Genomic DNA, 17,892 nt, shown 5'->3' with positions numbered 1-17,892 from the left:
TCTAGGATGGTTGGTATTGAAAATAAGATATATCGGTCCACGTTCTGGTATAGTCCCCATATAACGATACCTCCCGATATTCGGTATTTTGATGATTTATGCCACATTATTTAACGGATTTGTCTGAAAATTGGTATTTGTAGGTCATAACGGGTCCCTGTATGTGTGGCAAAACATAGCATGTATAGGTCCACGTTTTGGTATAGCCCCCATATAACGGTACCTCCCGATATTCGGTATTTTGATGGTTTTTGCAACATTTTTTCACTGATTTGTGTAAAAATTGGTATTTGTGAGTCATAATGGGTCCTAGTTCGTGTGGCGAAACATTGTATGTATAGGTCCACGTTTTGGTATAGTCCCCATATAACGGTAGCTCCCAATATTCGGTATTTTGATGATTTTTGACTGATTTTTTCACGAATTTCACTGAAAATTTGGTAGTTGTAGATCATAATGGGTCCCAGTTCGTGTGGCGAGTCATTGTAATTATAGGTCCACGTTTTGGTATAGCCCCCATATAACGGTACCTCCCGATATTCGGTAATTTGATGATTTTTGCCCCTTTTTTCACGTATTCCTTTACCCTAAGGTGGAGGGTATTAAAAGTTTGGCCCGGCCGAACTTAATGTTTTTTTACTTGTTTTTTATTAAAAACTACGTGGGTTTTCTAAAGACTAGTTTTTCCATATTTTTCAAGAACTATCTGGGTAAAATCAAAAATTAGAATGGTTTTCAATTTCGGGAACAAAATTGAAGATTTACATCAATACTTAATGGATTTTTAGAAAAATGTTTGTTTCAATATTTTCGAGGAATTTCCGGAATAAATTTCAGAATTTTTTAATGTATCGTGAGTTCTCTAAAGATTATTGCTTATGCACTATCAGAGCTATTATCTAGGATTTTTTCAATACGCTTTCAATGTGGATTTTATTGTAATATTTTCAATAGGTCAGGACTGCTGATTTGGGATGGAAATATTTTAAAAGTCTAATTTAGCTAATATATAGTGGATCGAAACATAATTGTGAAAGTCTCCCAGATCTAAAATCATGAATTTAAAATCAATTTAATTTATTTTCCCTTCAAAACACAGCGCAAGTGCAGCGGATGACGATGATGCTGGTGGTGGAGACGATGAAGCCCTAACAGAAGAACCAGAAAAAGAAGAAGAACCTGCCGCTGAAGAAAATGGTGATGGAGATGCTGAACCAGCGGCTGATGAAGAAGAAGAGCAGGCTGAAGAAGAAAAACCTGCCGAAGATGAGACCGAAGATAAGAAAGAAGAAGAAAACGCCGAAGAAACCGAAAATGCTAACGAAGAAGCCCAAACTAATGACGATGAGGCTACAGCTGAAGACAAAGAAGAACCACAAGATGAAGTAAGTACTCTCAATTTCATTTAACTTTTTTGGCTTTCATGTGCACCCTTAAGAAGCTAGGAACTGTAAATACAATTTGTTTAGGAAGAAAGGCTTTCCAAATTTATTTGAAACTAGAATTTGCTAGGCCAAAAAAAAAAAAAAACAGCTTTTCCTATGTTATGATTTTGTTACTTCGTATTTTTTCCTTGCAAAAGAAACAATTGGGATTGAAAGTAAAAAACTATTGTTAATTTGAAAAAAAATTTACTCGTTTTGTAAATATTTCTTTTATGTTTAAAAAAAAAGCTTAAAGGCACATTAAATTTATCTATGCAAAAAAAGCTATGCTTGTTCGTCTCTTAAACTTGTAGCCCAAATCCCATTACCCACAATGTTTTACTGACAAACATGAGATGAGAACAAAATGAACTTGTTTTTTGTTAATGAACAAATGGTCTGTTAAAAGTAAGCCATTGTCGGCCTTGATTTTATTTCCTCATCTTCAAGAGTTTGCGAGTTTTCAGTTCATTTTGTTTTGTTGTTCCTAAATATATTTCCTATAACTCTATCTTAAAATTGGAAAATAGATTTGTCATCATTCCTACAGGTGGAAGTCATTGAGCTAGACATACTCTCGTGTGTTGATATAGAGGGTTTTGGAGGAAGAGAGTGAGCGTTTATAAATATCTGTGAAGGATAATGACTCTTTTTACGGACATTGAGGGGGTTTCTCCTTCACTGGAAGAAAGTGCAGACTTTCAATTAGTTTTTTTAATTTTACTGAAGGTTTTTGTGTACAAGAATTCGAGTAGATATAATAAATACGAATGATTTGTCCCCCTTATTTTGCGTAGTGAAAGCTTATAGATGTATTTAGGTACATATTCTGTAGGTTGGATATATTTCATAGGTATTATGGGGATGGAATACCATCTACAGGTATTTGAGAAATGAAGGACTCTATACAGGTCTAATATTAACAGACAGGCGTTCTTTTATAGATAGCAAACCATTTGCATGGCTACTGCTCATCTACAGGTCTCTTTCAAATGGAGAACGTACCACAAGTATTCCTGCGGAAGTGCGCCGCCTACAAGTCCGATACGATCTTTTTTAGATAGGGTTTCCATCTTTTACAGATTTTGTAGGATTTTTTTTATTCAAGTCTTCTATGATCATATTAGTTCCTACAATATATTTCCAAAGACTCTATGCCACAAAATCGAGGATTTAAATTTGTATTTAATATTTCGTGGGGTTACTAAAGAATATTTTTTAATACTTTCAAGGACTCACTATTTGGGATATAATTGAGGATTTCAATTTTTGTTTTAATATTTCTAAGAAGATTTTCTAAAGAAAATTTGCTTATGAAGGGCTACAGATATTCCAGAAGAAGAGGGCCATCTACAAGTCCGATTCCGTCTTTTTTGGATAGGTGACAATGTTTTAACGTACCTCATTCTCTACTTAGAAGACTATGTAGAATGAATTCCTTCGACAGGTTCTGTAAATAGGAGACCTTTTACGAGCCTTCTACTTTGTTGGCAAAACACCCTCTGTGTGTCTTCCATACTACGTTTTGATAAGACAACCCCATTAAATATAAGGCTGGTCTGCTGGACTTCTGTTTCCACTATAGACCTTCTTCAGATCTGTGAAGCCTTTCATCCGGCCTTCTTCTTTGAGTTTTTTATTGAAAGATGAACTTCTTTCACAGTTCTGTGAATAGAACACCTTCTTTTGGTCTCCTTAAGATAGAAAATCTTAAATCTTCATGACTTCTAATAATAGAAGACCTTCATCAGGTCTACTCAAAACATGAAGGCCCTCTTCAGGTTTTTTGAAAGCCCGTTAGTGGTAATCCTTTGATATAGAATTCTCTACAGGTCAGACTGTCTAGATGCTCTATAGATAGAAGACCTAAAGTAATTCTGTAGATAGGAGGTCTGGTAAAGTCTTCTAGAGGTAATACATAGACATACAATCATTTACAGATCGTTAATGGAAGATCTTTAAATGTTCTATAAGATGTAGTCCTGTGAAAGCCATCTGAAAAAAGCTCTTCACAATTCTATAAATTGAAAATAGTCTAGAGTTCTGTATAGAATCTACTTTTCTGGAGGATATAAGCCCTTAACAATGTCTTCTGTTCAGACATTTTCAAAATAGAAGACGTTCTTCAGATCTTCAATAAAAAAATTGAGATTCTTTAGCTCTTCAAAGGACAGATTAGATTTTTCAAGTCTTTTCTAGATATCAGGTCGTCAACAGATCTTTTGCGCAAAGAACCTTCAGGAGACTTTCTAAATACTTTCTGTTCTACACGGAATTATGCTCTCAAGCTTTCTTCAAATCTCCAGGGATGCTTCATACATGGGATTTTGTAAATATCTTCTATTGAGAGAAGTTTCCATTAGGAGATGAGTCTTCTTTTTAGATGAGAAGTATTAAAACAGAAGAGTTACTTGGTCAGCTTTGACCAGGGGTCGGCATTCGTTTAACATTTAAAATAACAAAGGCACAACACATTTATAACAACCGGCGCTCCAGTCTGCATTGAGCTCTCAATGATAATATTGTTGCTTGCTTTCATGATTTTTAGTTTTTAAAATTGCCGAGCCCTGGCATTTATCAAATATATGAAAACAATTAATAACACAACCGGCAATGCCATGGAGATGGGAGTAGTGGCTGTTTTATCTGTGGTTTCTTGCTCCCTCCTCATTTTCCAGCGAATAGCTCAATACCGACCCCTGATCTAAACAGGCTGTCGAACCCAGATTTAGATAAAATATCTTCTAAATGCCTTCCTTGTATAACAAGGTGACCGGTGGATTTTTTTTTAAGTGGAATTCCACCTTAAGCGTTATTCTCACTTAATTTCTTTACTCTCCCCCCACATTCTTGCTCTCTCCTTTTCAATACATGCTCTCAGAAAATATGTTTAGCTCACCACATCTCTTCTTGATGACAAATCGATATTCTATTCTCAAAACTTTGTTCCATATTTCTCTGCTAAATAAACAATGCTTAACCCCCCAAAATATGCAGAGGTTTTATGAATTAAATTTAAAACAAAAATACAAATACAAAAAAAGATACAACAACAAGAAAAAGACAAGAAAATCAGTCGACAATTGTTTACTTTTTACAGAAACAAACACAGTCTGTAAATGAAACGAATGCCACCACCACCACCAACGACAGCGAAACGAATAAGGCCGAAGAGGAGGATCACGAAGGAGAAAATGAAAAACAAAATGACGAAGAAGAGAGTGAAAATAGTAAAGAAACTGTCATCGAAAAAAGTGATGAGGGAGCCCAAGAGAGGGAAGACAATGAAAAGGAAGTCAATGAAAAAGATGAAAAAACCATTGAAACTGCTGAAGAAATAAAGGAAATAGAGGAAAAGCAGGTGGAAACTGAAGACAGTGATAAAAGCGAAAAGAAAAAGGAAGACGATGAAGATTTAGAAAGCCATGACAAAGAAAAGGAAAAAGACGAAGTTGTGGAAAGTCATGATAAAGCAAAGGAGGAAAAGGAAGATCTAGAAAGTCATGATAAAGGAAAGGAGGAGGAAGAAGATCTAGAAAGTCATGATAAAGGAAAGGAGGAGAAGAAAGATCTAGAAAGCCATGATAAAGGAAAGGAGGAGGAAGAAGATCTAGAAAGTCATGATAAGGGAAAGACAGAAGAGAAAAGTGAGGATCAAGTAAAAGAAAATGAACAGGATAGTAGTAAGGAAGCAGAAACAAAAGAGGATGAAAATGAGGCCAATGATAAGGCAAACGAGGTTGAACTGAATGGCAACAATAAAGGTGAGCACAATGAAGAAAAAGGTGATAGTATTAAAGAAGGCGATAATGAGGGTAAAGGCGATGGAAAGGATGTTGTAAAGGATATGGAAGATAGGGATGATCTAACCAAAAACGATCATGAAAAGGATTCGCTAGAAGAAGGAAACCAAGAAAATAATAAAAATAACGAAAAGGATGAGAAAAACGAAACAGTGGAAAACACAAGTAAGAATAATGAAAAAGAAGATGATAATAAAGATAAAGAAAACGACGACCAAACTCAGGGTAAGAATGGAGAATCTAAAACTGAAGGTAAGCATGAAGAAAGCTCGATAAAAGAAGAAACAGAAATCTCAGTAGATTCGGGAAAAGAAGATGGGAATATCTCAAAGAATAAAGAGGACTCCGCAAAAGAAGATGTGAATTCAACAAAAGAAGAAACAATCACGGAAGTGGAAAAAGAAAAGAAAAAGGAGAATGAAACAAATGGCAAACCCGCTGAAAATGAAAATGTGCCAGATGTAGGCTCAAACAAATCCAGTGAAAATGGAAAAGACGAAGAGCAAGTACCAAAGACCGATGACAATCAAAAAGACATTAAAATCATAGAAGAGAAGTCGGAGAATGCGGAAGAAGAAATCAAAAAAGAAAAACTCGGAACCAATGAAAGTTTTGTTAAATTGAATTTAGTTCCAACGGGAATTTTAAAGGAGGACCATAAGGAAACATCGATGAGCGATGAAAAGAAGAAAACGGAGGAGCAAGAAGAAGATGAAAATAATAACAATGCAGTATCGCCCATTAACAATGAAGAAAAAGATGATCAAGATCCTAATAGATCTTCAGAATCCCCACAAAAATCGCCCAAATCCCCAAGTGACACAGATGAGTCCCAAGACATTGAAGATTTCCTCAAGCAAACCCAGCAAGACATTAGCAACAAATTTGATGAAATTAGCGACAATTTAAAAGAAAATGTTAAAGAATTTTCCAATAAAATAAAAAATATTTTTACCACTTCAGATGAAAATGAAAACGACGATAAGAGAGATGGCGAAGAAAGAGAGGACAATGATACCCCCAAGGATTCGAATGAAAATGAATCGAATGATATTGTCGTAGGTAATGCCAATACTCCGAAATCTCAGCACAAAGTGGTGAATGGCAAGGGCAGTGGCCGTAAATCGGGCAAACATCGCTCGGGTGGTGAGAATAGTAGCGAAGATGATGACGACGAAGATGATGAGGTACAATTTGGCACACTCTAAATTCTTCTTTGAGTTTGCCTTTGTTTTGATTTCTAAAAAAAAACTTCAAAGTAGTGTTGGATTGTTGCAAAAAAATTATAACAAAATTCTTTTCACACACAGTTCACCAAACTCTATCTCTATCTTTCTCCCCCCTCTGTAAACTGTTTTTGAAAACAAATCAAAATCTTTTGCACTGTGGATTCGTATACGATTTAAAACCAAAAACAAAAACCCAAAGCAATCTAATTACTAAGTGATATCTATATATGAACCATCAATTACATAATGTTTCCTATTTGAAGTAGTTCCAAATAACTTTGTATGTGTGTGTGATTTCCAGAGCACAGTAGTAGTATTTTGGTCCAAAATAAGAGCATAAGCGATACTCTCAATTATACAATTATATGAAAACAAATGTATTTGTAATAATTTAGTTAAATTTCTAGAAGTTATTGTGTATTGTGTCTCTCAACTCTTCTTTAAGTTATGAAAAATGCTAAATAAACAAGAGTATATGAATTTTATCTGAAATGTTTGTATGTTGATTTTATTCGAAATTTTAATTTTTTTTATTGGAATATATGTGTTTTTTTTCTTGTGTAAAAGCTAAAACGCCAGATTAGGGTATTGGTAAATACAATTCTGAGATAAAATATATTAGACAAAAAACAATCTTTTATAGAAGCTACAAAAATACAGGATCTATTATTGTTTTTGGGGGGCAATCCGTTTTTTTTTGTATTTTAAAATATAAAATAGGATTCCACTGGGATAAGTTACAATTTTTGTGTTTTTTTGTTAATGCTGTATTCTCTCAGAGAGTACATTTTATGCAGTATTATAGAATTGAGAGAGAATTGAATGAATTCTCATTACATACATGCAATTTTTAATTAAAATTTAGAAACTACAGACTTATGTATCTGTAGCCGTGGGTGATGTGACTCCACATTACAGTTACTTTGAAAACAGAGACTAAAATTTCGACTTACTGGCTTAAGTCCGAGTTGAGTAGGAGTTATATTCGATATAATCTGAATTTCGGAATTTAGTTCCACCAACACAATTTTTAACCCATTAACGCCGACGGGTGCGAAAACGCACCAAAAATAGAGGTGTTTTTTAGCATGCATAGGAACGGTTTCATATTTGACATCGTTTTTCTGTTTCTTGGTAAAGATAGTAGATGGATGGGTCTATTTATTTGACTTTGGCTGTTTTTTCATCAGACGTCACATAAATGATGATAAACGCATCGCCAAGTGCAGGTTTTCCCACATGCAAAAAATAACCCTATTATACAAAGAAAACATATAGAAAAATTATATTTTTGAAATATGTATTGGTATGGATCGGTAGCCCTTTGCCCTATATTTACCTCATAAAATTTTCAAAATTGTACATATAAACGTCTTTGCATACATAAGTGTAGTGCGTTTTCGCACCCGTCGGCGCTAATGGGTACTTTTTTACTAAGAAAATTATTTTCGGTTAACCAACGAACCAATGTGCGAACGCTAATGAAGCGCTTCCCAATCAAAATAACTGTCACACGGTCTGCTCTCTGTCACGATCTCTTTAATGCATCATTTCGCATTTTTCTCCCACAAATAAGGGAGCCGGCGTTAATGGGTTAAGCTTATTGAAAGTAAAAGACCATGAGGCTGGAGAGGATGTTAACAACGACTTATATTGTGTCACACAAGCTTACATTACTTATGTTAATGGCATCCTAATCGATCTGCGTTATCGATTATATTGTATCGCTATACTCTTCATGAGCACTAAAGATGGCCCTAAATATATACGTTGCTCCCTTAAATTACAATATCCAACAAAGCTTAATATAGCAAAACCAAAACCAGTAAAGAAAGTCTAAAAGTCCGGCTGGCCGTTTTAATGGGAGAATTCAACATACACGCTATAATTAATTATAATCATAATTATAATTATTATGGGAGCTACTTATAATTATAATTATATATATAATCATCATTATATATAATTAAATAATAATTATATTATAATTATAATTATGTTATAATTATTATAACTATAATTATCGTTGTTATGGAGTGCATATTACGGCTGTGGGTAACAAATATAACAACTCGGATGAACAGTATATATGGGAGCTATAGCTATATCTGAACCGATCTTTAAAAAAAATAGCTTCTAGACTCAATTCGGTCGTAAGTGCAAAAGATTAGACGTTTTGTGCACAATAAAACGTAAATCGGTCGAAGTTTTATATGGGAGCTATATCCAAATCTGAACCGATTTCGGTAAAATTTGACATACTTATTTTCAGGCCTAATTTGGTTGTATGTATAAAATTTCATACTATTCGGACTGATATTACACGTTTGGTGCACAGTAACAAGCAAATCGGACGAAGATATATATAGGAGCTTTATCTAAATTGTGACCGATTATCTCCAATTTCAATAGGGTTCGTCCTTGGGTCAAACAAATGATTTGTGCAAAATTTCATCTGGAGAGGGCAATAAATGCGAACTGTACTTTTTTTACAAAAATACATGGACAGACGGACGAACGGACATGCATAAATCGACTCAGAATGTGATTCTATGCAGATCATCAAAAGGAACTATGGGTCTATCTCGTTTCCTTTTGCCTGTTACAAACAAATACACAAAGACCTAATACCCTGACCATCTTGTGGTGTAGGGTACAAAAAGTGTTCCAAAGTTTCGTTGCCGTCTCGCTCGGATTTGCTCGAAGTTTACTCTACACTCTTCTAAAGTTTACTCTACACTCTTCTAATGCCAAGGTCGATTAAAAAGAGCGGAGAGGGGCCATCGGCTGTTATGGCGGCCCACACCATCACCATGCCCGGCGGATGAGTTCTGGTGGCCAACTAAAGGTGTACATTTTCATCTGATCTTTTTAGCAAGTAAACACGATCATTTTGTTGGTTTACAAATTGCTGGACAACGAATGTATTCTCATCGGAGAAAACCAAATTCGGCAGTTCGCCACTTTCGGCCAAGCGAAGAAACTCTTAAGCTCTTTTGAGTTTATTTTCTTTCTGTTGCGGGGATGGTTTTACCCCGAGCTCATTTTTCAGTGTTTGCCGAATGGAATATTGCGATATGTTCAGACACAAAAGACTTATTCACATTTATATGCTAAAGTGCTCTAACGATAGCCACTTGTGGTTTTCCAGCCAAATATAAGAAAATCACACTATCACGCCTGAATTCCATCACGAATAATTTTTTTCTGGAAAATTCTTACCAAAATTCTTTTGTGCGCTTGAAAACAATATAATGAGCTGTCACTGGAATAATTTTAACAGCTGTCGGACGAGTGGTTTAGAAATGGCAGCAGTCTGAAGTTGGTTGCAGTTTTTTCATCTCACCCTGTATATATAAAAACAAGGCTGGTAATTTAGCCTTCAAATCCTAAACCTTAAAAAATTTTAGAATTTTTTTGAAAAAGAAAAATTTGAAGCTCCATATTTTGACGAAAATATGGACATATATTGAATGAATTTTCATAATATTTACACATCACTGTTTTACAACTTTTTATTCTGAAACATTAATAGCTACTTCTAGTCCATGTTTTTATTTTAAAATTATCGCTTTTGATGGGGAAAAACTGTATTATACTTTAAAATACCGAAAACAAATGTTTTCCTTCTTCTTGCGATAAAGTGAAGCATTTCTCAAGTCTAGCCTGTGTATTTAGAAGAATAAAAATCTACGACTTTGAAATTTTCTATACTAAATTAACATTTTGTGTTCTGTTATAGTCAATTATCCCAAAAGAAGAATTTTATTATTTTTTTAATTAATCTCCGTTTTTTGTATCTTTACTCCTCTGTGGGTCGTTGGATGGTGACTATTCAAGGTTCACATACCTCGACTATACGAAATCGGGGCAATATATATTTTTTTCCACAGTGGTTGGTTCCAAATAATTAAGTTCAAATGTCGACTTTCCAACTATTTCTACCGAAAATTGGATGCTATCGTCATGAAAACAAAAACGAATTTCAAGTACCAAAATTCAAATAATCGCAAAATGTTCCTAAAATCATTAAAATATCAAAAAGTTTGGGATAACTTGGATCGTATATGTACTACAGCAAATTTTAAGCAACTCCATTGAAAATATGGTTTAAATCTTTATCACCCTTATGGGCAATTTAAAAATTTTATATTCAGTGCCATTCCTTAAAATACATTTGCCATTAAAAGAATGCATTAAATTCGCTTCTCTCGCATGGTAGTTTGTTTCTTAATTTAAAGCATACTTCTAGGCGTGTTTTAAATCTAAAACCACAATAATGGAAACACTTGTAAGTAAACTGGTAATATAAAATCTATTCTCTACATAGCGCATGGAAATTCCCAACTTCTTTGAATTCCCGCCTTCCAATATAAACATTTATAGAATTCAATATCGAACTTTCAATTTCTATAACTCCCACTATTGATTTTTACCTCCTAGTTCTTCTTAAAATGAAATTAAAAGTTATGAACATATATATATATTTTTTAATTTATTGACTTTCAACCTAGAAATAGTTGAAATAGCTTCCGTTCAAAGTTAGTTTCATTTTTTTTTTATTTTTGATTTTGCCATAACTGTCAAACAATCGTTATTTTTCATGGCGCGAAACTCAGCGCATATCTAGAATGGCATCTAGGCATGCAATTCATAGCGGCTAAATGAACGAAGCAACTATACCTTGATATTTTTTGCTGATAGTAAATAGTAAATATGTCAATAGTGGGGAATTTTGCAATTTTACATATTAAATATTATATAGTAAATATTATTCACAATAAAGAAATTAGTGAAATTTGCTAAAAAATAATTCGATTTGGGTTTTTACTTAAAAAAATTTAAAAAAATAAATAAATAAAAAAAATAATTTTTAAATAAATACGATGTACGAATTCGTTTTCGATATACGAATAGGGAACGAAATATAATATTTGATCTAAGAGTAACTAATAGGTGCAGATTAAATACATGTGGAGTACTAAATTTTTGACTAAAACGCATCTATATGAGATACAGACATTTGACTATATTCTTCAACGAAATCAGCGTTAACGTATTAGTCAGAAGTGCGTCTTTCCTGTATTTGTGAATTCTCCAAAAAGTCACTGGAATGGACATTTTCGTATTTTGTCTACAAAAGTTGGCAAACTATTCACACATTGAATATTTTTGGATGGCCATCCTAAACTGCTTGGCTTTTGCAATGTCCGGTAACCCACATTCAAATGTGCGTGAGGATCGGGCGATAATTACGACCTGCCGACAATTTTGCAGTTTTTTGGTCCATTTCAACCCCTAATCATCTCCAAAAAGAGTAGGCTTCTATTCTGACCCACATCTTATCCCCATGCAAAATTTCGTAAGGATCGGGCCATAAATGAGATCTGTATATGATATCCTGATATCCTAACTACTTTGTTTTGTTAGCTGTAGAAATATTACCAAATGTTTAATTCAAAATGAAAATATGCCAAAAATATGACAAAATTGATTTTACAAATTTAGAGAGATATTTTTATGCGATTTTTGTAGTCGTTTTTTCTTTCCTGCCAAGAGGCCATTCTGAATTAATGAGAACTGTCGAAATCAGTTCAGCCGTTCTCGACATATAAGAGATCTTTCAAGCATATCTTCCTTGATAGACATATATATCGCACATATTTTGCTATAAATCCGATTTGTTGGATAATAACATCAATTTAAAGGTCAGAAGTAACCTTGTGATGGCTTTGTGATTTCGCCGGGATTTAAAATATTCACGGTTTAATGAAAAAAATTGATTTTTTTCAACTCAAAAGATATGGTCTATTTTACCCGCTAAATATTATCCGATGACCACCCAAATTAGTAGGCTTCTTTCCCGCCCTAAACACTATCTACATGCGAAATGCGTCGATTGGACTATAATTGCGATCTGTATTTCAACCCCTAAACATTTGGCGATCATCTCCAAAAGCAATAGGGTTCTATTCTGGTCCAAGCCCCACCTACATTCTAAATTTCGTGAAGATCGGGCCATAATTGCGACCTGTAGAGTGATTACAAATTAACATGGACAGACGGACAGACGGACGGACGGACATACATAGCTAGATCGACTCAGTTCGGCGAGCTAGGAAGATCCGTATATACTTTCCTATGTGGGAAACCAATATTTCGAGGTGTTACATAATTTTTGGCCCAATCAAACTTATAATACCCCCAACACATAGTGTTGTAGAGTATAAAAATTATGTTGGTTGAAGAAGTAGTAATATTGAAAATTAAAATTTTGGAAAGAAATATTGGTGTGTAGAGTTAAGATCCTTGTATCAATGTTGCAATTTCGTACTAAAAGCGCGCGAAAAGTATCAAATTGATATTGGCTGAGCAAAAAATCATAGCCCTAATTTCAAGAATTCCTTTGCGAGGTTACTACCGTTTGAGAGACGCCAAAAAGCAGGTGATTTTCAAAAGTAGAACTATGAGTGTAGAAGCCAAGCTTGGTACACTTGGTAGTAAATTATAAAAAAGGGATAGGTTTTATAAAATATTTTATTTAATTAGAAGGTGAGGTGTACCTAAAGGAACTAAATACGGTACCATTTGTAATAGGAGAATTTATGGAACTTATCAAAATATTCTTCGAAATTATTTGTCATAAAATTCTACTATAGTCAAACGCTATAGTTTTTACCTTTTTTAATTTTACTGAAAAATGTGCCAAAATAGCATCAAATTTTAGAATAAGTTTAGGTTTGTACGATTTGGTCACCTTTGACACGAATTATGGCCTTCAAACGGCCAATGAAACCGTCACACGAATTTTCTGTGCCAACCTTGCTTTCCAAAATACTACAGACACAATAGTCTAACGGATTGGTATCCGGAGATTTTGGTGACCATTGTGCGCTGGAAATGAAGCGAGGAACCTCATTTTGTAACCATTCTTGGGTGGCGCGTGCTTAGTGCGATGGTGCTGAGTCCTGTTGAAATGTCCAAGGTCTGCTGCCAAAATGTTTGCGTGCCCAAGGCTTTAATAAACCCTCCAGAATATTTTCGCGACAACATTCGGCATTTAATCTGATGCCACGGTCGATTAATACGAGCTGTAAATCTCAGAATAATAGTTTTTATAAAAAATATGTCATGATCACCCACAATAAATAAAATTAGAGGATTAGAGATTAAAAGCTGGACCTATATTGAACATTTTCGTACATAGCGTTTCTAAGTAATGCGAACTCCAAATGTCAACATATGGCGAAATTAAATTGGAAACATGTCCAAAACTTAAAAAATACTTGAAGTCGATTTTGGAATTACCTCCTATTTAATAATTACCTTATTTGGGGCTTTGGAAGACGTTTCCTTAACTTAAGTTTTCAAATATTCCCCTACAATTTAGGCAAATACCAGTATTCCTAGTGGGTTGTTCGAGGCTTTTAAGTACGGTAGATAAACCAGACTTCATTTTAATTTTTTTTTTTGTTAATTTGAAAAGTTTTTGAATCAAACAAATGCAATTAAACTTCTAATAACCTCAACTTTAGGGTAAAGGAAACATTAGAAGAAATGTGGCAAAAACCATTAAAATGCCGAATATAGGGAGGTACCGTTATATGGGGGCTATACCAAATCGTGGAACTTCACATGCAATGTTTCGCAAAGGAGCTAGAACCCATTATGACCTACAAAAACCAATTTTTAGACAAATCCCTGAAAAAATATAGCAAAAATCATAAAATTACCGAATATTGGGAGGTATCTTTATATGGGGGCTATACCAAAACGTGGACCTATAATCACAATGACTCGCCACACGAACTGGGACCCATATGATCTACAACTACCAATTTTCAGAGAAATTGATGAAAAAATGTGTCAAAAATCACCAAAATACCGAATATTGGGAGGTACTGCTAAATGGGACTATATCAAAACGTGGACCTCTACACACAGTGTTTCGCCATACGAACTAGGATCCATTATGACCCACAAATACTAATTTTTAGACAAATCAGTGAAAAACTGTAGCAAAAACCATCAAAATACCGAATATCGGGAGGTACCTTTATATGGGGGCTATACCAAACCATGGACCCATACATACAATGTTTCGCCACCGGAGCTGGAACTCATTATGACCAACAAATACCAATTTTTAGACAAATCCGTTAAAAATGTGACAAAAAATAATTAAAATACCGAATATCAGGAGGTACCTTTATATGGGGGCTATACGAAAACGTGGACCTATACATGCAATGTTTTGCCACACGTACAGGGACCCGTTATGACCTACAAATACCAATTTTCAGACAAATCCGTAAATAAAATGTGGCATAAATCATCAAAATACCGAATCGGGAGGTACCGTTATATTGGGACTATACCAGAACGTGAACCGATATATCTCATTTTCAATACCAACCATCCTAGGCACAATACAAATTGCTCTGCTAAATTTTGGCGCTCTACGTGAAATAATGTGGGCTGTATCGTGATTTCAACAGACAGACAGACAGACGGACATCGCTAAATCGACATAGAATTTTATGCTGATTATGAATATATATACTTTATGGGGTCTACGACGAATATTTAACGATGTTACAAACGGAATGTTAAGTTAATACACCCTCCTTTCCAAGGTGGATGGTATAATAATCAGAAAATTAAAATCAGCCACGACTCGGTATGTACCAAAGTCCCATCATTATCCTTGATACAAGAGTAGTTAATACGCTTTAAATTTTAGGCAATTCAACTGGTAGAATCGATTGTAGCTAAGATTGATTGATCAGAACTCGTACTGTAGTCAGTAGTTAGTGCATGATCATTTTAGAGATTATCGTAGATTTGTTGCATTTTAGCTAAAATTGGCCATAAAATTCAAAAACAAAAACAACTCCTTTCCAAAAAAAATCTTCCCACTTTTTCCTAGGAAACTGAAGCAGAGGCGGCGGCAGACGACGGCGAAAATGATAACGACGATGAAAAAGAAAATGATGAAGAAGGCGAAGAAGATGAAGAAAATGAACCAAATGACGAGGAGGACAACGAAAATGACGTGGAAAACGACGAAGATAATAATGAAACCGACAAAGATAATGAAAACGAAGCGGAAAAAGATGACGACAACGAAGAGGAAAATGCCGAGGCAGAGCCTGAGGATGATGGTGGTGCCGATGGCACTGAGTCACCCACCTCATCAATGGCCATTGAAGGTTTTGTCGAGGGAGTTGCCGATGATAATACAGTTCAGTCCCATAAAGCTGCTTATGTTGAAGATGATAATGATGAAGTATAACTTTTCGAAAACAAACTCCTATTGTTGTCCTGTTTGTTTATTTTTATTCCTCTCAGCAAACAAACAATTCTGATGCTGTTACAATATTTGATATTTTCATTTCTTATGAGTTTTAACAAAACAATCCATGCGTAGTGTCTTGTCATAGCTGAACACATACACACACACTTGTCTGTCACATCTCTGAACTGTCAGTCGATTAGTCAATTTGTGCACTTTTCGAAACTTTGCCACCTTGAAATTAATTTCTTCAGGGACATTTGACACTCACCACCACGACCACCACCACCACGAAGATACACCTACTATTCCAGAAGCTTTCTTCATTCCCAATTGATTCTTTTTCTCTTTAATTTTTTACTTTCTATTAGGTTATCTTATTTTCGAGCACCTCTTAGAGCACTGTGCACCCCTTTTTTAATTTTTGTCCTTTGAGATTTCTTTTTCCTGTAGCTGTTCTTTTTTTTCGTTTCAATTTTGTGTGTTTTGATAACAAAATTCTATTTAATTTGATACTTAACGCCATCATATTTTATCATCACCGAACCCTACTCCTTCATTCCCCTATAAAAAAAAAAAAAACAAAAATAAAAAAACCAAACAAATTCGAAACCCCCAAAAGGAGTCACGTATCAATAGAATCATAGCTTCTGGAGATATGGAACAATTGGCCCAAATCGTATTGAATGGGGATGGTCAGAAGCTATTGAATGTCAAAGCCAAAGAACCGGAAATTCAGGCGTTCCTAAGGAATGTACCAAATTATATGGTGAGTCATTCATATATTGGGCGCCACATTTGATAAAATAAAGCATTGCCAATATAGTAGCATACATATTGAAAAATTATTAAACATTTATATCGCTTTCAGGATAAAATTCGTCGGGTCCACGAAGCTGCCCGTGGCGGTAGTTTATTGAATTTGCAACAGGCGCTAGATCGACGAAAGTTTGCCATAGCCAAAGATGAAATATCACCGAATGGAGCAACGCCATTACATGTAGCTGTGCTATTTGGCCATAGTGGTAAGTTCGATAGGTTTTTCAAATGAACAAATTATCGTCATCTATTTTCCAATTGTATCTTTCAGATATTGTTCGATATTTGTCTGCTCGATTCCCTGAAACCACCTCTGTAACAGATAATGATGGTCGAACCGCCCTACATTATGCAGCAGTTATAAGCGATAATGGACATTTTTATAATGTACTCCAGCAGTTGGGAGCAAATCCAAAAGCTATGGACAATGTAAGTCAAGTGCATCAAACTGTAGAATTTAGAACAGTGCTAGGAAAGGCAGGAACGTATGTTCTCAGAAAACCAAGTTCTCTACACACACACGCACACACTTTAAATCACTAAAAAAATGTAATCGGAGGGAAGCGAATTCGGGAGATCATAACATTTGGGAGATCAGTGTGAGGTAGAGTCATAGACAAATAAAAGCATACACTGAAAAGTTTTAATGTTTTCCCACCCGGCAGATTCACTTAGGCCTAATCAAGTCACGTATAGAACTGGAAATCATTGCACAATTAACCCACATCCAATTTTTTTGTCCAAAGCTATTTCAACGTCACCATATGTAAGCCCTAGAAAACAACAGTAACCCTAATATCAATTTTCTGAATTTCAGCTCTTCCTCTTCATCAAATACGAAAATTTTTAACAATTAGTACGCATTTCCAATACAAACTAGATATCTGTATTCTAGAACTCAACAGTGATTCGAAATTAGTACAATTTTATACTTTTGGAACAATTTTGGAACACAAGATACCAACAGAGACCTTAATATCACATTTCAGGATTCCAGTTCTGTGAATTCATTTAATTTGGTAATTTTCGTATATATATAGGACGTATTTCCAAAACCACCTTCATATATTAAGCAAAGATACCAAAAGTTACATCTATATCAAATTTCACGGTACTACAGCCTATAACAGAAAATTATCTGTTATAGGTACGTTTTGGTATAGTCCTCATATAGTGGTACCTCCCTATATTCGGTATTTTGATTATTTTAAGCGGCATTATTCAACGAATTCTTATGTCAAAAGTTGCCTATGCAGGTCCACGTCGTCGTATAGACCGTAATATAACGGCTACATTCGGTATCTTTAAAATTTTAACAGAAA

The 17,892-nt window shown here is 34.7% G+C and overlaps 1 protein-coding gene across 15 annotated transcripts in view; it reads left to right on the top strand.

Moving 5' to 3' along the window:
• LOC101893623 (glutamic acid-rich protein) overlaps positions 1-17,892 on the top strand; it is a 106,036-nt gene that overhangs the window by 57,762 nt on the left and 30,382 nt on the right. For 9 of the 15 annotated variants that reach the window (XR_009341804.1, XM_059119961.1, XM_059119971.1 and 6 more), the window contains exons 8-13: positions 1,100-1,385; positions 4,525-6,414; positions 15,386-15,745; positions 16,374-16,520; positions 16,623-16,776; positions 16,842-16,999. Coding sequence is in view for 14 of the 15 variants with exons in the window: in XM_059119961.1 (XP_058975944.1) it covers positions 1,100-1,385; positions 4,525-6,414; positions 15,386-15,745; positions 16,374-16,520; positions 16,623-16,776; positions 16,842-16,999 (2,995 nt within the window). In the remaining variant the exon portion in view is untranslated. Of the gene's footprint in view, positions 1-1,099; positions 1,386-4,524; positions 6,415-15,385; positions 15,746-15,807; positions 16,521-16,622; positions 16,777-16,841; positions 17,000-17,892 lie in introns of those variants that run through there. The other 6 variants (XM_059119970.1, XM_059119968.1, XM_059119969.1 and 3 more) reach the window with 6 other exon arrangements.

This window comes from Musca domestica, unplaced genomic scaffold (genome assembly GCF_030504385.1).
Source record: "Musca domestica strain aabys unplaced genomic scaffold, Musca_domestica.polishedcontigs.V.1.1 16, whole genome shotgun sequence".
Classification (NCBI taxonomy): Eukaryota; Metazoa; Arthropoda; class Insecta; order Diptera; family Muscidae; genus Musca; species Musca domestica.
This window is presented reverse-complemented; position numbering and strand designations above follow the sequence as displayed.